This window comes from Mirounga angustirostris, unplaced genomic scaffold (assembly GCF_029215605.1).
Source record: "Mirounga angustirostris isolate CCGP_5_RB_7025 unplaced genomic scaffold, mMirAng1.0.hap1 SCAF_12, whole genome shotgun sequence".
Taxonomy (NCBI): Eukaryota; Metazoa; Chordata; class Mammalia; order Carnivora; family Phocidae; genus Mirounga; species Mirounga angustirostris.
The window spans coordinates 89,641,148-89,669,130 of NW_026991720.1; the positions used below are offsets into that span (position 1 = coordinate 89,641,148).

Here is a 27,983-nt window from a genome sequence, read left to right on the forward strand (position 1 = left end):
GAGGTAATAACAGAGGGAATGGGGAAATCACAGGCTTTCTGGGCCATCATACACTTTGACCTCTCTCTGACCTGGGAAGCCTTCGTGGGGTTCTGAGGAATGGAATGATCTGGCTCTTTCTGGAAGCATTATTCTGGCTGTGTGTTTGGAAAAGATGAGGAAGGTAAAGAGAAACTAGTCAGAAGGTTTTAATAATTTACACAAGAGATGATGGTGGTACTTGTGGATGACTATAATGAATACACATGATGTATAAAAATGTAAATTTATGTGCATAAATTAAGCACTATATATGAGATATGTGTATATAATGGTGAAGTAGATATGGTCACTGCCCTTTAGGAGCTTACATTCTAACTTACCTAGAAATTTTTCTTGGTAGTCGTTCCTAAATTTTCCTCAAAAAATTTCTTATATTCTTTTTCAAAGGATATAGCCAAAAAAAAAAATTATCTTAAAAAAATATATCATGAAAATACACGTACAAATACAGCCATAATGAGAAAGAAGTATTAAGTTTATTAGATTCTGGACATTTATGTTTCCTAATAGCTTTTCTGGGTACATTTTCATTGTACAATGCTAAATTAGCAACTTTGGAACAAATCTGTAGAATGCACCTATATTGTTCCTGAATTTAGTCTGTCTTGTGCTAGATCAGTTTTTAGACAGGTGTTAATTTCTTTTGTGAGGTAATATTTCCTAATGATTAAGAGCCTGGCTCTGGAGTTGGACTGTCTAGGCTGAATTCTGACTCTACTACCTGCAACTATATAACAGACTAATTACTTACCTTCCTGGAGCCTTGCTTTATTTTGCTTTTCTAAAAAATGGGGACAAATGTAGTACCTACCTTATGGGTTCTATTTTGAGAATTAAATGAATTGATTCTAGATATATCTTAAAGGTAGAGTCAATAGAATTTCCCGACAGATTTTTCAACCGGAGCCGCTGGAAGGATGGAGTTGGCATTAGCTGGGGTGGTAGAAGATGCTGGTAGAGCAGACTTGGGGGAGAAGGTAGTGGATCGATGTTCAGATGAAGAATGCAGAAAAATGAATTAAAGATTCCTATGGTCTGTTCTTGTTTATGCAGTGTATGGTCAAGCTTGCATTTAGAACATTGCATTTACATTTCCAAGTGGTAAGCTCCCGCGTTTAGACAAGAATGTGTATCAAATACTTAAATAATCATTAGAAAAAATTTAAGGATAAACTGCTCAGCATGTATTAGCTTCAGCCTTTCTTAATTTCAGTAACGTATCTGTCTCTTCACACGTTACTCTGTCTTCCAGTTGCATCACTGGATATCCTCTCCCCTTCAGTGCTTGCTCTGACTTATGTAAGTTTTCTTTTTGTCTTCCAACATGATCTCTTGGCCTTTTCCTAAATCGGGGATCAGATTTTTGTACCAGTTTCCAATATTTGCTCTGAGTCAGGCAAGGAGAGGCCCAACCCCATGTGTTCCCATTACCCAAAGCATATCCACCTTAGAGGCCTAGGAGAAAAAATGTTTAAGGGTGAGGATAAGTGAACCTCTAAGATGTTAAGGTTGACTAGATTGAAATGGCACAATGCTTGGAGTGTTCCATGTTACTTTGATTAGCAAGAAGGGTGTAAAGAGCACTTTTATTTGGGAAGATGCAGACATCAGCCATAATCCTACATCAGGCTTTTGCTCCACTCCCAAGCCAAATGATCGGTAAAACAGGCTTATGTTTTCAATGTCCACTCCCTGACCTCTACAGAGAAAGAGCTCTTAACCTGACATTCATGGAGTAGCCTTACATAAATGCATGGTGTATAAATCCTATATAAAGTGTGTGTGTGTGTGTGTGTGTGTGTGTGTGTTTTCCCTAAAGTCTGTAGGGTGGATGAAGCTCTGTAAGAGATCCATAACTCAAAAATTTAAGAGCTGTTGCTTCAAAGAGTGCTTATTTTCTAGTTTTTAAGAGCAGCTATGTAAATAAACCTTTGTTTTACCTTACTGTCATTGATTTTAAGTCTAATAGACTCAGTAAAGACACTAATAAAGGATAGAAGGGTACTTTGACAGTAAACTTTTAGAGGTGGGATCTAAAACAACTGGGACTTTTCCCAGTGATGAAGTTATTTTTGACAAAGTTACAAAATTATCTATTACATAAAATAAATACAACTTTGCACCAAGAACAATGCCAGCAAAAAAGAGAAGCATGTGTGCTGAATCTCATTCTCCAGCTAAATTGAGCGCTAGAGTTGTTATTCTGCCCTGTGGGTTGCAAATAATCACCAGCAGTGAAGAAAGAGTCAGACTTTCTTTTCTTTCCTCTAAGACCAGGAAGAGCTGGTTACCCATCATCTTTTCTCTTTGCTTTTCACCTTCTTGCTTTTTCATTTTATATCTTCATTAGCTTATATAATTCTCATACTAAGAGGTGGAAGGAGAGGACTTGTCTCAAAAGCTAACTATAGTTACAGATATGGCATTGGAAGGATTGTGTCTAGATCTGGGTAGGAGGTCGTTGGGTGCGTTAAAAAGCTGTAGTGATAAATCATCAACTTAACTGGGCAAAGTTAAGTGTCATTGCAGAGTTTTCAGATGATTCTCATGTGTCAGGTTTCCAGCCAGACCATTACAGAGGGAACCCACAGTGGGCGTATTTCAGAAAGCCAACAAATTTAACACAACAAGACATGTCCACTGTACAATGGGATTTTTTTAAATGGAAATATATCCATATGAACTGTATAAATTACAAGATTCAAAGCAGTGGTGTAAATACACTGCAAAACCTATGCATGAAGGTCATGACTTCGATGGGAATCTGTCAGTGCTATAAAAATACATATAAACAAAACATTTTCTTCCTCTGATAAACCTACAAGATATTAAATTAAGAGTATTTACACAATTTTATACTAGACATGTGAAAAATATACCATGCTAGAACAATCTTGTTCCAAAATTTGAAACGTAATTCTGTCAAGTAAAAGTATTCTTCATACAATGTATGAACTTATCAATAACTTCCTGGGTATAAAGTTGTTCTTTATATGACAGGTGAGGATCCGTCTGAATTATATTTTGATTAGAATTTTGTTTCAACTGGTACCTGGAAGAAGATAGAAAGTTCTTGTCTTAAAAGATTTGTTAAGTACTGTCCCTTTCAATAATCCTATCTTGTACTTAAAAAGAGCAAATGTGGTCCATCTTGTTAAAATTATACCTAGAATTTACCAGAGTCATCCACAAATTTTTCGTCTTGAATTTTAATGATCACATACCTTCCATTGCTACTTGGTTAACATAGACCCATGCGATACCATGTTGTGATGTAAGTGTATCTTTCAAAGGCCTAATTTAACTTAATCAAAATGATACTACAGTGGTTGGAGCAATACACCCCTTCACAACTGTGTCAGAGGCCACGCAAGCTCCAAGCGGCTGTGTGTGCTGGCCAGGCACCTTCAGCCTTCATGTGAATCACCCCTGGTGGCCTGATATATCTTCCTCTAAGTAATATAGTGAGGAGTTGGTGTCACATTTTTGTTGTTGTTCATTTTTTTTTGTCTTAATATGGGGAAACAGGTACAGGATGGTCCTGACTACATTCTGTTAGATGGTTCTGAAGCTTTGATTTGACACATTAGGTATAAGTTCTGTTTCTACACTTTATCCTTTCCAACTTGGTGACAGTTCTGAAACCAACGGCTGGGGAGAGGATTTCTAGTAATGCTGTCCTTATAGGGCCTCAGGCAAGGTGCCCCCCTGTGGGTTTCTCTAGAATCCAGCCGTGGGAAACATGTCTGGTTGGAAACATGACTGGTGTTTTTTGAGAATGTGTGCCCACTCAGGCCTAGCTAACTTCTGGAATGGCTTTTTCATTGAACTTTTCCTATTTGGCATAACTTTTAATAAGGGTCTAGGGTTATCTTATGCTATATACTTCTTCATTTCTAATCTAAATCCCTTTTTTCTTGTCTTCTTAAACCTTTCTTCAAATAAGAGAAATACCACTAGCCACCTCCCATACTTCAAGGCAATCATTAGATTCTTTCTCAGGATCCCTAATTCCATTAGTCTTTCACCAAAGGATAGAGCCACTGTAGCAAAGTGAATAGAGCCCAGGGCTTGGCTTCAGACAGATCTTGCTTCAAATCCTGTTGCTGTCACTTTGGTGTGTGACCTTAAGTAAATTAGTTAAGCTCTCTGAGCCCTTTCTAACTTCCTCATTTATGAAAAGAAGATATCTTCTTTGCCTATTGTTGTAAGGATGAGATAATGAATGTAATGCACCTACCATGTACCTGACCTATAGCAGATACCCAATTTGATTTGTGATTCTGCTTTTCCCAAACTGGAGGCATTCCCTTAAAGGACTGAATATTCTAGAAATGAATGTTCTAAAATGAAATAGAACTATCCAGTTAAATGAACTTGGCAAATCTTTCTGCTAAGGAAGGGGAGGAACTTCACTTTCATTGCTGGGCTAGGCTCTGTGCTGGGGACTTTCCCAGGCTCCTGGGAAGCAGGAAGTGTGTATTAACTTCTCACTGCCATCACTAATTCATCTGTAAGTGGAAATAGCCATACCTTCTCCACCTCATGGATTACTAAAAGAGTAGAATAAGATGTTGGTTGTAAGTACTTTGAAAACATAAAGAGATCTCTCTACATATATGCTCAATATTGCATTAATAGAGACCTAGTACCACTATTTTCTATCCTTTTTTTGTACTGGTCTGAGTTTATTTTCCCTCAAAGTCCCTATGAAAACTGGCATTGCTTTCATTTTCTAGGGAAGAGGCCCAGAGGCTCAAACAAGGGCTGGACTTTCTGCAGCATGCTGGAAGAGGCCTCCCTGCTTTTCAGTTTTTTGTTGTGATGTCTAGATAAACCTAAACTTGTTGAAGAATCTTACCTGACATTCCCGATTACGTAATCCTCCGTTTGTATTTATGGTAAAATCAAATTTCATTTCTTTTTCCTGAGAAAACCAGAATGGAACCATGGATTAGGAATATATATTTTTTAAATGTTGAAAAAGAAAGGAGAATTTAAGCACAGATGGTTTTTATATAAATGTGAAAGTCACTAAAGAGCTGGTACCTGACTGGGAGTAAACTTTGAAGCATTGTAGTCCTTCTTCATCCAAATGTGCAAGACAGCATCGTGGATTGTTAAGAAAAAGATTGAGTCCTTGACTTCATCATCAAAAAATTCACACTGTGCAAGCTTCTCAATGAAATCATCTGAAGAGAGGCAAAGAAAGGATAACAGGAAGAATTAATTGTTTCGCTGAAGGTTTCTTCTGGAGACTGGAGATTTGCGTTTCCATTTGCAAACGTGCAGTTCACTGACGTTTGGTCCGGTATTCGGGGCTCGCAATGGTACGATACCAGTGTACCGTTAGTTTGGTGTTTTCTGGAACGAAAGGATATCTTTCTAATAAAAGAACACATTTCCTGCCCTAATGTAAAAAGAAAGAAGGAAAAGATTCAGATGAGAAAAACTTTTAGTACTTCTCAGAAGAAAACCGATCCATTTTCCTTTAGGCAAGAGCCTAGTGAGTTAATCTCCCTGGCTAATGATTAGAGCAGCAAATGTGGCTTATACAAAATTGGGATTCTGCCAAAATAGGACATATGCTCATAGACCAGTGATATGCTCTGGTTCTGGATTGCTGGACCTATTTTTTTTTTAAAAGATTTTATTTATTTATTTGAGAGAGAGAATGAAAGACAGAGAGCATGAGAGGGAAGAGGGTCAGAGGGAGAAGCAGACCCCCCGCTGAGCAGGGAGCCCGATGTGGGACTCGATCCCGGGACTCCAGGATCATGACCTGAGCCGAAGGCAGTCGCTTAATCAACTGAGCCACCCAGGCGCCCATTGCTGGACCTATTATTTACCAGTTATTTACTGTAGTACATTTTCCTAAAGCTGCCATGTGCTTTCAGTAAACACCTTCCTCGGCATCCCACATGACCCCGCCAGTTATCTTTGTGGAACCCCCTTCTTGTAGGCACTAACCACACTTCCTTGTACAGATCTCATGGGTACCGTGTGCAGGTACCTCTAGGGAGGTGAGGAAGAGAGAAAACCTTTTCAGGAAGATCAGAGTTAAAAATGGTTGCATATTCACTCTTTTGCTGCTTATGAAAATTAGGTTTCAAATTGTAAAGTTAATTTAATTACACATCAATACAACTAAAACATAAAGATGCTATTTCCTTAGGGATTTCTATTGGTTTGGCACCTTCTTGGTGATCATAAACAAGACCTAGACTTTGGAGAGGCCGTCTATATTGAGAGTTGGCCGTGAGTCTGAAGTGATTGTCAGAACATAAAAACAACTTACCATCACTTCCAACAATATACACATCTACGTTGATCCTGATAAATTCTTGCAGAATCTGTTAAAAAGAAAGTAGATCTTCCTTAGGGAACAGTTTTACTTGTCAGAAACATAAAGAAAATGATCATAATTATGCCTTATGGGTGTTGTGTTGCTTAGGGAACCTTTTACATTTTGAAAAGAGATAACAGTGTAAAGAGACACGAAAGCTAACAAGAGGCTCTGTGACAATAGGAAATAAATCCAAAGGAAAGAACGCTCCTCTTCAGAGAATAGTTAAAAATGATCATTCTTGTGGGAAGTATGATGGGAAATCTGTTTCACTCACAAGATGGGTTCTGATTTAATTTGAAAACCATTTCCTTCATGGGATGACCTTGACCTGAGCTTTCTAGCCACATAGAAGTAGAAAAAACCAAAACCCTGTGGCTTGTAAATTTGTTCATTATTCCTGTCCACAGTGACTGGATGTATTAACACTACTGAATCTTGATTTGTTTTCCAGGTCCTAGGCTAAGAATAAATACCAGTAGTGATGTGAGTGAGGTCATATAAGGTAAGAAGAGCAGCTTATACTATGGATTATTTTAGATGATCATTAAAACCACTGTCATCTTCAATAAACACCGAACCTCTAATAGACACTGAACTAAGAATAAGGGCTTTGAAGAAACATAAGGTAGAGTCCCTGTCCTTTGTGCTATACTGCTGGGACCAAAACCAAATTGTGTGTGTGTGTGTGTGTGTGTAGCTTTTTCTCCAAAGCTAAAACAAATGCAAAAACAGAGAAAGAAAAGAAAAAGCACGCAGTTTTGAGAGTTCTGTGATGTTAAGATTTTTTTTAAAAGTCTGAAGGAAACGAAATTGATTCAATTTTCTAATTTTGTATCCAGTTCACCCATATTTAATAGATCTTATCTTAGCTCAGTTCTTATGTAGGAAGATACCTGTGAAAACCCAAGAAAAAGAGGGGTAAATGTGGAATTTCTTAAATTTTCTTTACGTCTCTTTCTGCATCTCTGTTGGAAACCAATTTATTTTAGAAATGCTGACAGAACCATGGAAAGAAAACAGAGTACAACCTGAAGGGTTTAGTCCTATTTTTAAATCACACGTGATATTGATTCTTTCACATAGCTACTTTTTTGGCAGGGGGCGGTGATGGGTGCTGGAGAACAGATTTTATACAGCCAACTGAAATTTCATCAGCTTATAATAGATAGAGACAAAACAAAAGGATCCACTATTCCACTTTTGTCCAAGACCTTCCCAAATATTCAGTATTTCCAGGACAATTTAGATACAGTGCCCACAAGGATCTGAAGGTCCTGCAGGACTGGAATTTGGTAGGAGTGTGGGCATAGTTGTGTAGTGGCAAGTTCAGCATACATTGGAAATATGGGTGTGGTTGTCTTCAAAATTAGAAGCCAGCCTCCTGGGAAATGCTCTTTTAAAGAGCTCACTGAACACATCCCCCCCATTCCCTCTCTCTGCATGGAATATCCTAAAATTACGATTTACTTCTACTTAAGTGTGTATGATCTAAAGGAGCATCTTTCCACAAATATAACTTTTTTCCTTTGGCCACTGATTGGTTGTGTTCATTAAGAAAGAAAGTAATTACCGTTTTGAGCCCCCTCATTGAAGAAATGTCAAGAAACGACACTGCTGAAAAGTCAAGAATAAGGCTATGCAGGCTGATTTTGGGGACACTAATGTTGAGAGGAAAATCGGTGTTCCAGTCTATCTGGAAGGGCAGGTCGGTGGTGTTGATCGGCTGATCCAGTTCTTCTATCTCGTTGTTGTCCATCTCGTCGTTGGAATCTTTAAAGCCATCACTGATATATATAAATCCTTTCTGCAAGAGAAGACAATAAATATGCATGATAACTCTGACCAAGAGAAATACTGCATATGTCAAAAATAACCAGTGAGTGTCTGAAGCACAGATTCAAAGTTAGGTCAAGCCCTTTTCTTTGGAGAATCACATTTTCCCAGGAAAACAAAAATTTTAAAGATGCCATTTAAAAAAACAACATTAACTGACATATGACGTACCTTGTTTATCTGGCATTTCACTTAAAAGAATGGAACCAACACCTGGAACTACATTTTATACGCTTTTAGCTATAATACCCAGAAATGTGGTCAAGAAATTTACTGGTTTCATGCCCAGGAAATAATCAGTCTCACAGGACTAAAGAGGCCCTTAGGAAAAACTAAGGAGGCCTAGAGGTTTTTTGCCAAAAATGCTATAATTTGGTCATACAAATTGTCAGACATATACACAGTCCACACCGGGCTAAGGTTTTGCTGGTTCCAGGGGCACCTTAACCAGTCGGTTAAGCGACTGCCTTCAGCTCAGGTCATAATCCTGGAGTCCCGGGATCGAGTCCCGCATCGGGCTCCCTGCTCAGCGGGGAGCCTGCTTCTCCCTCTGACCCTCCCCCCTCTCATGTACTCTCTCTCTCTCTCATTCTCGCTCTCTCAAATAAATAAATAAATCTTAAAAAAAAAAAAAAGGTTTTGTTGGTTCCAGGAATTAGTGCATATTGAAATAACTCACTTGTGGTTAAAAATAAAAACATACTTTTTCCCATTAAAAAAAGAAAGAAAGAAAGAAAGAAAGAAAGGAACTTACAGGTGTCACTTGCAAAAGGCCTTTCTTCTGCAGCTTCCGGATTTTTTTCAAAGCTCTGTTGCGCTTGTGTAGAATTTGTAGTGGATTGAAGCCAACCTGAAAAATCCATTGCTATCTTACAAGAGTGCGGAATATGATGCTGCTGAATATTCTACAGCGGAATTCTAATAACTTTAAGTGGGATGGGCCAGGCTCGGGGCACATGATAAAGGTATGTGTAATAAAATGTAGAAGTGGTTCAAACAACGACAGCGATGGCTTTGTGTCAACAGCTTTGGTCTGCTCAGCCCGTGTGCCCTTATCAACATCCAGAAACCTCTGTGCCACCCAGGGTTCGTCTGTACATTACTCATCAATGGGCCTAAACTCTCCTTAAATCAGTGTGTGTTTTGGCCTGTGCAACTCTGAGGGGACTTGATTTACTTTCTACTTGTTGGATATGGTGGCATTTAATTAGTACTCTGCTTCTATATCATTTTCATTCTACTAAACTTTATATGATTGTATTTTATAGTATCTATTATTACATGATTTTGGTTTATAATTTTAGTATTAGATCAGATGGCAACCTTCATTTTCTCCTTTTCAAAACAAATGTGGTCTTGCTGTGGCAAAATATTTTGTTCCAGAGTCATAAGTAAGGAGAATCACATTATGTAATAATGAAAAAAATCCTTGACAAAAAAAAATGTAGTTAGATGGAAAATACTAGATTAAGTGAAAAGCACAGTATGTAAAGCCATATAAGCAATATAATACCATTTTTGAAAAAAAATAGCTGGGTAGAAAAATATCTGATGCATGCCAAACTAAGAATAATAGGGTTGAAGGCAGGATCTGTATGCAAAGGACAGGGCAGACCAAAAGGCAAATTCGAGAATAAGTGCTGAGCTTTTGTTTTCTTGACCTTAAAAACTGCTTCTTCGTCATCTTCTCTTCAGTCCATCAGGGACACTCAGCTGTCATTTGGTGTTAAATATTCATTAATGTTATATTTATTCATTGTCAGTCATATTCCAAATATTCACTTGCTATCCTGAATATATTCAATGAGAGTCAAATAGTAAGTACTCTCTTGTTGTTTCTGAAGTTGACGCCCAAAGCAAATCTGTAGGATACCCTCTGCTAAAAACCCAGCAGCCCCAAATCTTGTGGTAAGTCCTTTCACTCCACAGCAGAATTTGATAAAAGGTGACTCTGGGGGCTCCTGGGTGACTCAGTTGGTTAAGCGTCTGCCTTTGGCTCAGGTTATGATCCCAGGGTCCTAGGATCGAGCCCCCACATCAGGCTCCCTGTTCAGCGGAGAGTCTGCCCCTCCCTCTCCCTCTGCTGCTCCCCCTGCTTGTGATCTCTCACTCTCTCCGTCAAATAAATAAATAAAATCTTTAAAAAAAAATTAGTCTGTATTGAACCTCATCCAAAGGGCCTTATTTCCCAACATATTAATGGACCCCTTACCAGGTAGTTTCGCCTGCTCTAGAACACGGGACAGAAAAACATGAACACAATCCAGGTTCAGCATATGTGAAATCAATCACCCTCTGGTTACAGAGCAAACATTTCATTCCTAGATATTCAGTGGAATTACCACCCCCCCAAAAATAACAACTTCAAACCTTACAGCATCGATAAGTTTCTGTTTAAAGAACTGAATGTTTGCAAAGTAGATGGGGGCTGGACACCTGAAGATCTTCACCCCTTCTGGTTCGTGCATCTGTAGGGCAGAGAAGTAGTATGAGACGAGCCCAGTGGACTCATATTAATATCTTTCAGCAAGTCAAAGTAAAAAAACAGATCTTCCTTACGTCCGAGTAATCTTTCTTATTCTTGTAGATGTTGCTCCTTCCGACGTTAGCCAGAGTGCTGCATTTTGGACTGTAGGGAAAAATCGACACCAAGTGAATCACTCGTGCGTGTTTGTTAGGTCCTTAAGGCTAACACTGATTTCCCCTAGCATATCAGGACTATGAGCAGGCTCACTTTCAAAATATAAAGGGCTGGGGAATCATCATGCCATTAGACACCCTGGAGGGCAAACACCTCGTTTTACCTATACTTCCACCCCTCCTAGAACAGCCTAGAACAGTGCCTCCCATTTACCACCTTCCATCTTACAAAGTGCTCCCATATGCTTTTGCTGTTTGGGTTCCAAATATCACAGTTATTCAATGAAATCGATCCAGTTACCCAGTTGTACAGATGAGGGCATGGAGAAGCACAATGTGTTGCCTACAACCACTCAGTCTGTCTCTATGATTGATGGGTCCCTGATAAGTGAATGAAAACTTAACGGAATCAGAGAGGGCAGGAACATTTCAACATAAATGTATTCCATCAGCCAGGGATTAACTTTAACCACCCCACCTTCTGTTCTAGAACTCCTGAGCAACCAAGAGGCCTATTTCTCCATCACACCATGTCATCCAACATAGGCTGAGTGACCACATGGTGGTGACATTATATGGCAGAGATTTAAGAATCAGGAAGATATTTGGACTGGATGTTAAGAATCAGGAATGCTAACTAGTTTTTGTGGACTTTTCAGATAACAGGGCCCTTTGAGAAGTTCTCTAGTCCAGCCCCCTGTTTTTAGATGGGAGTACAATCTAGCAACCCGTAAAAAGGAACAGCCCTCCACTAGACGTGGAGAATCCCACAATCTTCTCTGGAACCCATTTCCGTGTCTGGCAAGTCTGTGGCAAAGACATGACACCTGCTCAGAGGCTAATGCTCCCAGTTTCCGGCTGGGCAAACAGACTCTGCAGTTTATATGATTTCTCTGAATTGGTGGCAAAGCAGGGAACAGACCAGTAGCTGGTGAGACCTGGGCTGGGGACGCTCTGAGGTCAGGGCATGTCTATGGCCCTTCAGGCCTTGAGGGGAGCAACGTGAGAAGAACAGACCAGCCAGTCTCGATAGATATGCATGCCTGTCAACTAAACTACTTTCCCCTTAATCAGTGACAAGTTTTATGCCCTCCCACAGGCATGTCCAAGTCTGCAAGGATGCAGAGCACGATGCACACTCACAACTGGGTCCTGAATACAATGGTCAGGAGCTGAAACGCCACGCTAGCAGCAAGGCCTAAACCGAGTCCCAGGACAATGGCAAAGATGAAGGTCAGGATCCAAATTAGCTGTAAAAAGAGGGCGACACATGCACAACAATTTACTCTGACTCAACTGCAGTGTCTTAGGTCCAGAGCTTTGAGAAAGCATGAACTTCTAGAGCCAAAGCAGAGGTTGGAAGTGTACAGGACAAGGGACCTGCCTCGAGAGGTCCTTTCTTTTTTTTTTTTAATTAAAGATCTTTATTTATTTATTTGAGAGAGAGAGTGAGAACAAGCAGGGAACGGCAGGCAGAGGGAGAAGCAGACTCCCCACTGAGCAGAGTCCGACGCAGGGCTGGCTCCTAGGACCCTGGGATCATGACCTGAGACGAAGGCAGATGCTTAACCAACTGAGCCACCCAGGTGCCCCGAGAGTGTGTTCATTTCTAATCCCATCCCTGACCCAGTTAAGGAAATAATTGAGTCTATCTGGCACAGTTAAAACCGCAGAGCCAGCAGTTGTTGGTTAAAATCAGCAAATTAATCAGCAGGGCTTCTACTGATTTTTGTTTTCTGGTGGTCTGCTGATTTAATAAATGGCTACTATCTGTACAAGAATTTTAGCATGTCAAAAGGGTGTTAAAATCCCCAACAATTATCTACCAGGAACAAAAGTAAACCAAGTATAGCTGATTGCTTTATGCTTGTTAAGTACCATAGGATATGTTAACAATGTTTTTATGCCCCAGACTTTGATCCTGGTAAAATTATGGACTCTGCGTCTCAAGCAGGGCATGTCAAGAGCAAGGGGCTCCTTTATAGACTATTTCCAAAAGGAATGTTCAGAATTTAAACTCTTCACAGATTCTCTGGAAACAAACATCTGATGTAATGAAGAACAGAAGCAACCATATCCTACTAGTGTTTCATGGAGCATCGCCTACTTGCAAGTGGCTCCTTTTTTTAAATTCAAATCCCAGAGCAGGATCATTAGAGTATGCAGTTTAAAAATAGCAAATAAAGGGGCGCCTGGGTGGCACCATTGGTTAAGCCTCAGACTCTTGGTCCCCACTCCAAACGGGGACATCATGGTCATGAGATGACGCCCCCAGTCGGGATCCCCGCTCAGCGCGAGTCCACCGAGATTCTCTCCCTCTCCCTTTGCCCCTCCCCTGACGTGCACATGAGCACATGTGCTCTCTCTCAAACAAATAAATAAATCTTTTTAAAAAATAGCAAATGAAATAAACTCAGATTATTTGAATAGATAATATAGAAACCAAATTTCACTTGGTTTATAATATGAATGTGCATTTCACATCAGCATTAGCATGTTGTCCTGATTTCTCTGTCTCTCAAATATCGCTCCCTCTACTTACACAATCATACTTATCCTTTCGCCAGAGTCTTCGTATCTCTGTGAACTGCATCAGCATTCCCTTCAAGTTCCCAAGTGCTAAAGCCGCCAGGACAGACTGCAAAAAAGATAAACAGCAGATGTACTTAAAGATAATCAAATAAGTCACACAGAATCAAAGGTGAAGGTTGTAGATAAGTGTGTCCTTTAAAGGGCCTCAAAGCCTAGCCCAGAACACACCTTTTCCCAGCGTATAGTGCTGTGCAAGACACACCAGACCTGGGACTCTGACCCGTTCCCAGGCATGACTTTTTCCCCACCTCAGTGACAGTGCCAGGCTATGGGTAGAGGAAAGCACTTACTGGCCTGTACCTTGGGACAGAGACAGGCAGATCTTAAGACTGATGCCTGAAATAAATTTTTCCCAATCAGAGACAGTCTAATGTGTGTTTATTTATTGGAGCTGGGGAGAAGGGGTTGCTCTTTGTTAAAAAAAAAAAATCTTGGGGAGCTTGGGGTTCCCAGAAGCATAATTTAAACCTTTGAGGATGATCAGCATTCAACCATTTTTTTAAAAAGGTTTTATTTATTTATTTGAGAGAGAGTGCATGCACGTGAGTGGGGGTGGGGCAGAGGGAGAGAACCTCAAGCAGACTCCGGGCTGAGTATGACATTGAAAAGGAAATTGCCAGTTGAGCAATGGTTAGCTGGTTAAACAATGGTTCACAAATGAACATCAGTTACAAAATGCTGAAAACTGAGTAGAGTCTGTAATCTAGTTGACAGTACGGTTCCAGTGTCCCTATCCTGGTTTTGATCACATACTATAGCTAACGTAAGATGTCCCCGCCGTGGTGGCTGGGTGAGGCGTGCACAGGACTGCACACGGCACCTCCTCTGTTGGGGAACCTGAGTGTAAAGCAGGTCAGGTGCTGCTTGCAGAAGAGGCAAACCCCTTCTCTTTTCATTAGGCATTGTTTTCTCACCTGGTCAGTATTCCACGGAGCAACAATTTTTTAAAATTTTTCATTGCAATATAGACACAAGACAGCCCTTTAAAAAGTAAAGATTACAGAGCACTGAGAAGCCATAGAAAGGAAAAGGGGGATAATTTTATCAGGAACCAGATCTCCATACTGCAGTTGATGTAAAGGATTAAATAAATATAAAATGCTAAGAACTGGGGCACCTGGGTGGCGCAGTAGGGTTAAGCGTCCGACTCTTGGTTTCAGCTCAGGGCATGATCTCAGGGTCCTCGGATCAAGCCAGGCGTCGGACTCCATGCTCAACAGGGAGTGGCTTGAGATTCTCTCTCTCCCTCTCCCTCTGTGCCTCCCACTCTTGCTCTCTCTCTTTCTCAAATAAATAAAATCTTTTAAAAAATGCTGAGAACTGCTAATGCTTAATCAGCACCCAGGAGACATTTATCATTAGCTATTATTGTGGGTTATTTTGCATAGTTCACATGATAAAAAGAAATAAACCAGCTATCCCGGTCAAACAGATATTGCAGATACAATGATCTAAGCAGAACTCATCACATGGATCCTTTGTCGAAGGGGCTTTGACTCAGATCACAGACCATGTCCCCAGGTGTGCTTTATTCGTGAGAGAGATAGGATTTAACTGGCAATTACTTCCCAAGGTTCTCCAACTCAGCATGGGCGATGTAGAGCCCAAGTGTACCCTTGGGAAGAGGAACGATAGGGCAGAATTCTCTAATAGGGGGGTTGCATGTGCACTTATTTTTACTGAGATAGACGTTCTTCTATTTCTTTGGTGGTGACTTCATGATTCCTTCGATGCCATTCCTTTGGAAATCAGTAGGTTAGCTTATGGAGAATGCATATTCTTGGCAGAGAGTACTCTGCATTGCTTGATGACAGATTTGGTCAGTGAGGCTCTTTGGGATGACCACACTGTTAGTCTAGAAACCTGGGACCAGATTCACTTTCCAGCTACCAACCAACAAGGAAAAAGGCCTAGATATCAATTAAAAAATACTGTGGGCTTGTGTCCTATCTCTATGTCCTTTGTAATGAGAAGTGTAGTATCATGTTCGTAGAATAATAACAATACAATAATAATCTTAATATTAATGGCTACATATATTTAGTGCTTGTTCAATGCCGGGCCCTGGGCTAAGTCCTTAATGTGCAATATTTCATTTAGTTTTCACAACGACTCTGTGAGGCGGGTACTGTTTCCCTCCCTATTGTTACAAATGGAAAATGTAAGTTTCAGAGAGGTTAAGTAATTTGCTTAAAAGCACACAGAGAAAAAGAGGCAGAGCCCGGATTAGAAGTAGGTCTCCAGGACTTGAGAGCCGGTGCTCCGTGGAGTATCTCAAAATTACATCACCTCCACAAAGAACAAGGTATTTACCATTGTCTGGTTTCCTAGAGATCCTTGCTTTTCCAGGGTCTGCTGTTATTTCTTTAACCTGGGGGCTGCAGCCGTTTAACAAAGCATGAACACAAACCCTCAAAAATCACAGTTCAGGAGAGATGGACCAAGGAGCAAGACGGTGACGGTGTGAGGTCTGTGTGTGGCTACAATCTGATAGTGTTGGTCTTGGAGTCAGCCCAAACCCTGGGAGCTGCAGGGTGGATCTGTAAGAACGGGTTGTGGGGCTGGTAGCACCACTCTCTGAACTTGATAGAGGCCCTGATGACCTCAACCCTTGAGGAAATCTTCACTTCCGTCAAGCCACATCGAGGCTGAAGCGCCTGGGCATCGTTCCGTCTAAACATTAATTATTTTGGGGGCTCACAAGCATGTGGAGAGTGGAGCAGATAAGGGAGTCGGGGCATTTGCATTCCTAGCATTCATAAAATGCTGCCGGGGGAAAAATACAGATTTTTGGCCCCAGACTATCGGCTAGGAAGGGTACTCGAGAATTTTCAGTTCCCTCATTTTCCTGTCTAGTTTGCACTTCCAGAGTGGAAGAACCAGGGTCGTTGATTCATCATCGCCCAAAGCAGAGAGAGAGAGAGAACCCAAAGAGAGACTAGCGATACCTTTTGTAGTGGCTCCAGAAGAAATCCAAGGGCTAAAATGACAATCAGCACGATGATAGCAGAGAGAATCCCAGCGATCTGTAAAGACCAAAAGATACTCATCGCAAAATCGACACACCCGCCCCCCCCCCCCCAGCTCGGAGTCGCTGGCCCCAACGCCAGAATGGCCCTCACAGTAAAGACCCCCAACTACCTGTGTCTTGCCCCCAGTGCTCTCCTGAACCCCAGATCTGGAGAGGGCGGTACTCGCAGCGAAGCCTTTGAATGATCCAGTGAATATGTTACTCAATCCCAAGGCTATTAACTCCTGGCAGGAGAACAAAGAGGAATCCTTTTCAGAAATGGCACTGGTCGTACGATGTCCACACAATATTACTTAAAGTTGCCGAAAGAGACCCAACACAGGTCGTAAACTTACCTGATTGCCATCGATCGGATAATCATATTTGAGGGAATAGACGCTGGCCACGGAGAAGGCCACCATAAAGCCAACGATCGCAATGCCGAAGCTATCCCCGAGGGTCTCTTGGAAAATCTGCATGTCGGGTGCGATGGGGGGCTGAAATCTGAAAAGGAAATGGAGCAAGTTTGAATGTCACCAACCTCCTAATAAACCTTCAATGGCATTCACTTGCCCTCAGGAAAAGCCACATTCCCTGGCAAGGCCCTTCCCCACCCCCACTCCTGCTCAATCATTATCATTTCCCAGAATTTATGCTCCAGCCATACCAAGCTTTTGTTTGTTTGTTTCTCAAAGGCATCATCTGTACTTTCACCTTGGAAGCTTCTAATTTGCTGTTCCTTCTGCCTGAACTATTCCCCTCATCCCCATCCCTCCTTCCAGAAAGTCTTCTCTCACCACCAAGGTCAGGGTTAGGTGAGATTCTCTGAGCTTCTCCAGCCCTGGATGCCTCCCTTCCTTACCCCTCCCGCCCCCTCCCCCCAACTCTCTCCCCAGGCACAGAGCAGGGACTGTGACTACTTCATTGTTCTATGACCAAGACCGAGCATTCTTCGTGGTGAACATCAGGTGGTCAATAATTGTTGGGCAAATCCAACGAGTGAATGCAATCTAGGCTGAGTTTGGTCTCACTTTGAAGTGTGACCAGCAAGAATTTAGCACCGCTGCAAACTTTGGAATCTGTTATCTTATTGTTGAAAAGCAATGTTGCCTGAATTTGATACCAGAATGTAAATCCAGTCCCATGATAGTGGCACATCTGATATTTTGCTAGTATAGCACATTATAACATACACTTCTGTCCCTATAAGCTTCCTGCAAAATGTCTTAGGTTACAAAATGTAACCTGTATTGTTACACTGGATTGAAAAGCATCACCCACAATCCCTCCAATAGTTACCATGGATGAAGGTCTTTAAGCAAACACAATTAAAGACAAGAGAAGCAGGAAAGTCTTCCCTCCATCGATAACAATACCTTCCATGAAAAACCCTTAGCAAACAGATGGGCCTTGGACTCTGCCCTGGGTTCCACAGCTGGAGACAAGCGTGGCCCTGACGGGGAAGGGCATTCATAGTCATGCGGTGTCAGGGAAATATTCAACTCAGAGAAGACCCTTCTGTGTTTGTACCTCACGACTTCAGAACAGTCAAATGGTATTTGCTAACTGTGTTATAAAAGGTCCAAGTATCTCCGAGTCCACATCCACTGATTGAAAGGCTCACTTCCTTCCTGCCAACATGTGTTTCTGACCTAAATCTTATTGGAAGTGAGTTTATTGGATTCATTCAACTCTTTCTTAATTGCTGTTCATGTTTGATGAATATCTGTGCTCATACATTTACAGCCTTAGTTTTGAAGAAGTACCGTGAGGTATATGAGGTATTCTGCAGCTACCATGAATCAGAATGTTAGCCTGGAATGTTGTTTTTCCAAAAATAAATCCCAAATTGACTATACAATTGAAATTTGCTTTTTATACCACAGTAACCAGAAGCCTGCTAGTATTCTTTTGTCCTAGCCTCTAAATACCAGAGACAGAGTGGTGTGATGGAGATTTACAGTCTGAAAACTGGGATTCATTTCCTGGCTCTGCTTCCCTGCCCCGAGCCAGTTTCCTCCTTTGTAAAGGGAGAATAATCACACGTGTTTTTTTTTCTTCATAATTTTTGTGAGGGGGGAGTGTCACATAAAATAATGAACATGAATACTATTTACACACTGTAAAGTATGAAGTGCCTATTAAGTATTATCATACGATCCCTCTGGAATATGAATATTTCCTCCATGTCTCCTTGACTGTTTCAATGAGCACTTTCCTTCAGCCCATGTGTGTGACTTCTTAAAATCACTTCTAAGGTGTCATACTTCTTCACAGCAGATTGATGATAATTAATAATCATTATTTTCCTGTTATATTCTATTGGTGATCATCAGAAATTTAAAATACCCACTGAGGGTGCCTGGGTAGCTCAGTCGGTTAAGCGTCTGCCTTCGGCTCAGGTCATGATCCCAGGGTCCTGGGATCGAGCCCCATATCGTGCTTCTTGCTCAGCGGGAAGCCTGCTTCTCCCTCTCCCTCTACCCTTCTCCCCTGCTCATGCTCTCTTGCATGCAAGTGCACGCTGTGTCTCTCAAATAAATAAATAAAGTCTTAAAAAAAAATAAAATGCCCACTCATCATCACCCAGAAAAAAATGGAGTGGAAAAAGCATGTAAAGAGCCTAGTACCTAATTTAGGTGCTAAATTAGTAATAAAGCAGTGGGAACACTCATTGTAGGACAGGCACTTAAGCATGCATGTCACACATATGGACACACTTAATCCTTACAAGAATCCAATGTGATAGCTACTTTTTTCAGCCCCATTTTTAGAGCCAAGGACACAGAGGCATAGAGTTTAGTTATTTGCCCCAAATCAAGAAGTAACTCAGAAGTAAATCCTAGGCACTCTGCCTCTAGAACAGGCGAGCTTGTCTACCAGGCTACACTGCCTCTCTGTGGAGTGTAATGATTTATAAATGTGAGTTACTCCTTCCCCCGCCCTGCAGACACTGTGGAGAGAGATCCGTTGACATTCAAGATTTCTTTACTAAGAAAAGTCTCAAAAAGGGGCGCCTGGGTGACTCAGTTGGTTAAGCAACTGCCTTCGGCTCAGGTCATGATCCTGGAGTCCCGGGATCGAGTCCCACATCAGGTTCCCTGCTCAGCAAGGGAGTCTGCTTGTCCCTCTGACCCTCCTCCCTCTCATGCTCTCTGTCTCTCATTCTCTCTCTCGCAAATAAATAAAATCTTTAAAAAAAATTAAAAAAAAAAAAAAGAAAATCTCGAAGATTGTAACTCAGTGATCTCAAGTTTATGTTTCACTTCCAAAATCCCTTCTGGCAAGGTTCTCTTTAATTTTGTATCTACCTATTTATGTCTATCTGTCTAGGTAGTTTATGTCTCCTAGACTTTTCAATAAAGTGTAATCACTTGCAAGCTGCAGGGTGGAGAGAAATCCCAGAAATAGCCTTTCAGTTTCAGACTAATTCCTACTTAAAGATCTTTTAAATGAAAAATGGTGCTTGAGATTCATTAAGTGTAACAAATGAATATCTGGTGATAAAAATATTTTTGCATGTATTTGCTTTTTCAAAAAATTGGTCATTTTAAAGTCAACAATGCATATAAATGCTGATTCCTGGAATTCTCAAATATCTCTTAAGCATGGGGGGAGGGAGGGAGGTCTTTTGTTTGTTTGTTTGTTTTAAACAGGAACACAACCTGTCCTTGGTAAGCAAATTGGAGGAAATTGATGCTCTGGTCAGAAGGCAGAGAGAAGAAAGCACAAAACTGGATCTCTCTTCTCAATCCAATAAAGGCAATGCAATCAGTGCATTTTCCAAGTCCTTGTATGAACTGGACCGCCCAACCTTCCGCAGCGTTCAGTGTTGTTCTGGCCTTGTTTTGAATTTGATCACGAGAAAGGACAGAGTGTGCCTATCTGGATTGCTCAAGCAGTGGGCTCAGGTATTCCTTCTGGGTCTCTTTTGAACTGTCAGAACTTGGCTCTAGTCACCTCCAACAAAACACTGCATTTTGTTTATAGTAATTTCTGGACAAGGAAATCTGGTTTCATTTGGTTCCTTTTTATGAGGAGAAGCAGGTTTGATTTGCCTTTTTTTTTTTTTACTTTGACTGCTTCACTTTTCCCTGCGTGTGAATCCCTGCTCATCTGGTTTGTGAGTTCTTCCACGAGGACAGACTTTCTGATAATTAAGAACTGCAGAGCCTTTGTGGCTCCTTCCTAGAAGGAGAGTAACGCGCTTTCCTCATCCTCCCATGAGGGAGGGAGGGTTCTGCGCTGGATGAATGCTTGCAGTCACTGCTCCCTCTCTAGTCAGTGCGTGGAGAGGCCAGCATAAAAGACACACTTACCCTCTGTTCATCTCCCCAACCACAGCCACCTTAAACCTGTTTTCGAAGTCAAAGCCATAGGATACACCTGTTGCGATCACAGTCTGCAAAGTTGCAAATTGCCCAAGTTAGAAATATGAGATATCACTCACAGTCTTCTTAGATCAGAATCTCTAGCCCAGGCTTTGCTACTTTTTAAAACAAAGTCCTGAGGCAATTCTCCTGAGCCACCAGAGGGAAGAATCGCAGCTCTGATGGGTCGGCCAGCCTCTCTGAGGCCTTGCTCTCTGTGCAGTCCTGTCTCACACAGAGAGAATGAACCCCAAATCACAAAAGGAAGTCATTAATTTGGAATGAAGAGAAAACCATACGAAATTTGACACCCAGAAACTGCAGAGATGGCATCTGCCCCACTAAAACTCCTGAAGCTTTTTGACATAAAAACAGGAGACTAATGAATTATGAAAGAAAGTCGTAAGACGATCAGTTACCATGATGAGTTCAATTGGGATGGGCACTGGAAGTTTGGCTTTGTAGCGCTGATTTATTTCTTTAACCACAAATACAATCAGTAGGATAATCAAGGAGGTCACAAGGTCTGCAATATTAGTGTCCTCTATTTGTGTGAATATGGAATTCAGCACCTAAAATTATAAAAGCGAAAAACAGCCAAGTGCTATATTTTTTCTTCCTTTTTAAGAATCTTTTTTATTTTTTTATGACCTTTTTTTTTTTTTTAAATTTGAGTATCGTTGACAACACAATGTTAGTTTCCGGTGTACAGCAGAGTGATTCGGCATCTCTATTACGATGTCATTGACTATATCCCTATGCTATGCCTTTATCCCCGTGACATATTCATCCTATAACTGGACTCTATCTCCCTGCACCCACTTGGCCCAAACCCCCACCCCCCACCCCTCGGGCAACCATCAGCTTCTTCTCTGTATTTATAGGTCCGACTCTGCTTTTTTGTTTGTTTATTCATTTGTTTTGTTTCTTTCCCAAGTGCTATATCAATATATAATTTGGATGCAATATTTGATTATTTCCAAACAGCTTAAAAAAACATTGAGGCAAGAAGGACTGATGTGGGTGGAAGAGTGATTCTCTGTTCTGCTCATTGTTAACCATGAATGAGTAATTGTAGACACTAGCGTGGGGGATATGAGGAGGGTAAGTCAGCCCAGTATCAGCACCATACTGATAGAGGGATGCTTGGGGCATTTTTGCTGGGAATCTCTTTGGCTGGTGTCAAAATTCCCTGGATACTTTTCACATTTTTACAACTGGTCTCTTCTCCTCTTAGGTCTTATGGGTTATTACTTTATAATCAGCATCATTTTCTATCCAGGGAATAACCTCTCCTTCCCAATAGTTTTCTTAGCATGTATCCCCTTAATTCCTGGCTTTTTTTTTTTTTTTTTTAAGGTTAAGGCCCTTCACATTTCTTAGTTAACTGTGTCACTTTTGGAAACTCGTTTCTTGGCTAATGGTGCATTGTACATGATCTTAATTTTTAAAACCAGCTGGATTCCCTTTCCATGGGATCTGCAGAGCTCAAGCAGGTCCAAACTAGATCCCAAATTGCTCCTCGAACACTCCACTTCTATACTAGCCCTGGATGGGAGTGAGAGTTTTGGTTCCGATATGGAGCAAACTCTGTCTCAGCTCCCGAATACCGTCTTGATAGAAGCACCAATAAGCCCGAAATTCATAAAAGAAAGGAGACAACAAAGATCAGAGTGAAAATACATGAAATTGAGACTAAAAGGACAATAAAAAAGATCAGCAGAACTAAGAGCTGGTTTGGGGAAAAGATAAATAAAACAGGCAAACCTTTGGCTAGACTCAGCAAGATAAAAAGAGAGAACTCCAAATTAGAAGCACCATACACACTGTCCTATTTACATCTTGGCTAATTTCCTTTTGCTTTATAAACAGAGATGCGTAAAAGAGTTGGAAGAACCTCCATTTAAAAAGAACAAGACCTGCTTTTTAAACTTAGGGAAACATTATCACTCAGCACATTTCTTTCAAAAGAAGATTTTGAGGAAATTTTTAAATCATGGGACAAAATATTAAAACCTTTAATAATGAACTTAGATTTCTTTTTCTTTTAAATAACACTTAAGAGTCAAATCTCAGAGACATGGTACTTAATTTGTGTTGTTCATGTTAGCTGGATGGTAGATGTGGTTTGATATTTAGCGTTCTTCCCTTGGCCACTAATTTTTTTCTTAATGTGACTAAATTTCACAACCTGTTGGTTTCTTGGGTGTTGTCGGGAAGTCCTGTGTCAAAGGCATGGAAAGAAAGCTCTCCTAGAAACAGGATAGTAGGGCGCCTGGGTGGCTCAGTCGTTAAGCGTCTGCCTTCGGCTCAGGTCATGATCCCAGGATCCTGGGATCAAGTCCCGCATCGGGCTCCCTGCTCAGCAGGGAGTCTGCCTCTCCCTCTACTCCTCCCCCCTGCTCATGATCTCTCTCTCGCTCTCTCTCAAATAAATAAAAAAAAGAAAGAAAGAAAGAAACAGGATAGTAAATTTCATGTATTTTGATAATTTCGAGGCAAAAGGACCACTTACTTTGAAAATTGAAAATGGATCAGTGTGTGCTGGGACCTTCAGCTGAAGCATGAATTTGAGCTGAGAAACCAGGACATGCACTGCAGCAGCTGTGGTGAAGCCACTGATGAGGGACTCCGACAGATAGATCACCACGAATCCGAAACGCAGGACCCCCATGAGCAACTGGAAAGAGAAGGGCAAAGGCCTTTGGTAGTGTAGGTTACAGGTGCACTTCAGCAACTAGAGAACCAGCAGTGGAAAGGATTCAAAATGTAAAGGTTCCGCCTGTATGTAAATGAAGAAGCAGGTGTCCTTGCCTCCCGGAACACCTCGGGTTCAGGGTTCCTCCCTCTCCCTCCTTACCCCATCCTACTCCCAAGGTGGAGCATGTAAGTCTAGGATACCCTAATAAGTACCAGGCTTTTTCCTCCCCCCACCCTTTTAAGGTGCCAGATCTTCAGAAGACTCATCCATATATCTTTCATAGCAAAATCCTATCTAGCATCCGCCCTCATAAATTTTCCATGTAATTTTAAGTGGCTTGCTGGCTGCTACAGCGTTCATGGTCAGCATCCATTCATATGCCCTCAAACAAGTTGCTTGACTTTTGTAAGAAGTACACAACTGTGTATGGAACCTCAGAAGTGCTCAGTTTTAACTGGGGGCCAAAGTTGTTCATTCCCCCAAAGCCTCAGTATTTTGCAGTTATGTGCACGGACAGATTCTCCTTCGTTGGATCCCTGGGTTGCCTTTCCATTCGTGTCTCCAGAATGCAGCTGGAGCTGCAGACATGCAAAGGTGCTAGATTCAGAAAAGAATCGGCCGTTTGTCTGTCATTTGGGCACACCACTAATGTCCTTGTTTACACTCACTTTCTCTTTCTTTAAGGAATGGTCTTAGCCAATAATTTCACTAATCAGAAACTCAGCCAGGGGCGCCTGGGTGGCTCAGTCGGTTAAGCGACTGCCTTCGGCTCAGGTCATGATCCTGGAGTCCCGAGATCGAGTCCCACATCGGGCTCCCTGCTCAGCAGGGAGTCTGCTACTCCCTCTGACCCTCCTCCCTCTCGTGCTCTCTCTCATTCTCTCTCGCAAAAAAAAAAAAAAAAAAAAAAGAAAAGAAACTCAGCCAACATCTTGAGGAATCCACACCATTTTCACTATTCATTATTCACCAGCAATAGAGTCAGGGGTATGGCTTGGGCGGGAGGCTCTAGCCCCTCCATAATCCTCTTCAGCTTTCCTGAAATCTTTGATACAGACAATTCAAAGTGCTCAACCCCAAATCCTTCCAGCTAGATTACAGTCCCTGAGGAATTGGAAAGAAAAAGGTTCCAAAGCTGCCAGGGTCACTATTACTTGAATTAGGCATTTCACTCCTCACCACTGGTGCCTCCCTCTTCCCATTTTCCCTTCTCTCTAGACCCGCGTTCACTCATCTTTGCAATGTGGATCTGCTCCTCCACTTCCGGTTGGAGGGAGTAGCCCTTCTCCTTTCCTGTGGGCCACTGAGAGAGGAATGGAAGCCAGGGGAAGAGTGAGGAAGGGGTGGCGGGAAGGAGACAGAACAGGAAGATGTGTATCAGTGAGGACAAGCAGCACGGGGAGGGCCGATTACATGAGAAAGCGCTCACCTGAATGATTCCAGAAAGGACGGTGACCGTGGCAGCCACCATCAACTTATACTCGTCTGTTGAGGAATTGTTACTCATTGAGCTATTAGAGATTTCCAGAGCAGCTGTACTGTCCGATGGGGTTACTTTCACAACGACTGCTCCCACCATCATGCTCAGAACCGGAAATGGACCTAATTAACAGAGGATGCACTGTAGTCAATATGGGCTCCCTAAAGCACAGCTGTCTTTCAACCACAATGCAGCGGATAAGAAGACTACCAGCTGTTCTGCCCTCCTTCCCCACCCTCCAGGCCCAGTTCTTACGAGGCACTATGACTGCTGTCTAGGATCATGCACAATTTAGAATTGATACAGTGTGTGGCTAATGGAGTTAATAAAGAAAAAGCCATGCGAGCATTAATTAGCCCACAAACTCACTTACCCACAGATATGTGTTTAGAAGTGCCCAAGAAAAAGTAGACCAGAATTGGGAAAAAGGCCGCATATAATCCATAGCTTGGGGGGACAGTGACCAGCAGAGCAAATGCTAAACCTGTAAATACGGAAGCATCAGGGTCCTTATTTCAGGCAAGGGGAATCATAAAAGTCCTCCTTAAGTTCTTCAAGTGTTTCAGATTTGTACCTTAAAAATCAGTTACTTTATTAACTCAAATAGATTGAAGATGTAAATGCAGGAGCTAAAACTACAAAACTCTTAGAAGAAAACATCGGTATAAGTTTTCATGGGCTTGGGTTAGGCAATGGTTTCTTAGAACTGACACCTACAGCCTAAGCAACCAAATTAAACGCAGATAAATTGAGCTCCATCAAAATTCAAAAATGTGTGTTTCAAAAGTTACTGTCAAGAAAGTGAAAGGACAGCCCACAGAACGGGAGAAATGCTTTGCAAATAGTATCTTGGGTAAGGGTCTAGTATCCAGAATATATAAAGAACCCTTACAACTCAACAAGAAAAAGAAAAAGAACCTAATTTTAAAACGTGCAAAAGATTCATTTCTCCACGGATATACAAATTGCCAGTGAGCACATGAAAAGATGTTCAACATCATTAGTCATCAGGGAAATCAAAATCAAAACCACAATGAGGTATAATTTCAGACTCACGAGGATGGCTAAACTAAGGAAGGCAGATAATAACAAATGTTCACAAGGATATGGAGAAATCTGAACCCTTATATGTTGCTAGTGGGTTACCATGTGACAGCAATCACACTCCTAGGTATATACCCAAGAGACCTGAAACATAGGTTCACACGAGAACTTATACACAAGTGTTTATAACAACATTACTCCTAATAGCCACAAAGTGAAAACAACCCAAATGCCATCAACGGATGAACGGATCAACAAAGTGGTCGGTCTATCCATCCATAGAATATTAGCCATCATGCAAAGAGGTGAATTACCCTCCCATGCTACAACATGGATGAACCTTGAAAACATGATGCCAAGTGGAAGAAACCAGACATAAAGCACCACATATTCTGTGATTCTGTTTTATATGAAATGCCCAGAATTGGAGGCGCCTGGGTGGCTCAGATGGTTAGGTATCTGCCTTTGGCTCAGGTCATGATCCCAGGGTCCTGGGATTGAGCCCCACGTCGGGCTCCTGGCTCAGCGGGGAGTCTGCTTCTTCCTCTCCCTCTGCCTCTCCCACTGCTCGTGCTCTCTCTCTCTCTGTGTCTCTGTGTCTCAAATGAATAAATAAAATCGTAAAAAAAAAAATGCTGGGCGCCTGGGTGGCTCAGATGGTTAAGCGTCTGCCTTCGGCTCAGGTCATGATCTCAGGGTCCTGGGATCGAGTCCTGCATCGGGTTCCCTGCTCAGTGCAGAGCCTGCTTCTCCCTCTCCCTCTCCCACTCCCTCTGCTTGTGCTCTTCTGTCTATCTCTCTGTTAAATAAATAAATAAATAAATAAATAAATAAATAAATAAATAAATAAATAAATAAACAAAATGCCCAGAATTGGCAAATCAATAGAGACAGAAAGTCATTGCGAGGGAGATGGATGGATGTAATGGAAAGTGACTCTTAACGGACAGGAGGGTTTGGGAATGGTGCTGGTGGTAAAAATGTTCTGGAATTAGATCATGGTGATGGTTGCACAACCTTGGGAATATAGCAAAGAACACTGAATTTTATACATGAAAGGATGAATTCTATGACATATCAATTCCCTCTCAATTAAAAAAAGTTACCTTGTAGTACAGCTACGAGCCCCGTGCTGATTCCAGAAACAATGTCACTGAGTAGCCATTCCTTTATCCGGTAGGCTGGTAACCAAGATGCTATGGGGAACAAAGACAGGGCAATCTTCTTGGCCTTCTGTGTGGAACAGCTGAAAACATTGAAAGCCACACTCAGTTAAGTCATATTCAATTGTAACTTTGGCACCTAACTGCAGTGGAAAATTGGTAAAGATGATACTATATTCAAGAATGAACCACCACCTTTCGCACTAACACTCGCCTCCTTACCCAGATTGACTGCCCCCCCTCCCCCCGGTCACTACCAAAGGATTTTCTTTTCTTAAGGAAAATGCTGATTTTCTTTAGCCATAGTAGAGCTTATCTGTCATCCTCAGCTTGGATTTTACAACATTTCAGTTGAGAACTTTCCTCTACCCTCATTTCTGATGCTCAGATATGGAAAGATTGTGTCGAGAGCTGAGATGCTGTTCATTTTAGAGATTCCCTTTCCAGCTCTGGCAGGGAGTAGGAGGTTTGGAAACCAAAGATAAGAAGACGCTGAAGGTGATGGGCTAAAGCCAGAAAGGAGAGCTTGGAAAGCTAGAAGAAAGTGCTTCACTTATTCCTCACACCAATACCTTAAAAAATATCTTACCTACAACACACTTTGAGGTGATCCAGGAAGGTCTTACGATGTCTTTGTTTCTTCCTATGTTCCTCCCCAAAAGCATTTGCAGAATACACTGGCCTGGCTACAATGTACTGATTCCCAATGGGTTCGATCATTTTGCTTTCTCTGACGGCTGCGTTAAGAGGAAGACCTTT

At 41.6% G+C, this 27,983-nt stretch overlaps 1 protein-coding gene across 1 annotated transcript; it reads right to left on the reverse strand.

Annotated features, from left to right (window-relative positions):
- Nucleotides 1-3,838: 3,838 nt before the first annotated feature.
- SLC26A3 (solute carrier family 26 member 3) lies at nt 3,839-27,944 on the reverse strand. The gene is made up of 20 exons (XM_064575585.1): nt 27,814-27,944; nt 27,168-27,307; nt 25,391-25,501; nt 24,967-25,139; nt 23,352-23,516; nt 21,256-21,408; nt 20,786-20,868; nt 16,823-16,970; nt 16,598-16,711; nt 16,405-16,482; nt 13,407-13,502; nt 12,008-12,114; nt 10,784-10,853; nt 10,600-10,692; nt 8,979-9,074; nt 7,962-8,195; nt 6,341-6,395; nt 5,092-5,234; nt 4,904-4,969; nt 3,839-3,877 (listed from the first exon to the last, which is right to left on the reverse strand). Exons 1-20 carry the CDS (start codon nt 27,942-27,944, stop codon nt 3,839-3,841), a joined length of 2,295 nt encoding a protein of 764 aa, XP_064431655.1.
- Between the last annotated feature and the right edge of the window lie 39 nt (nt 27,945-27,983).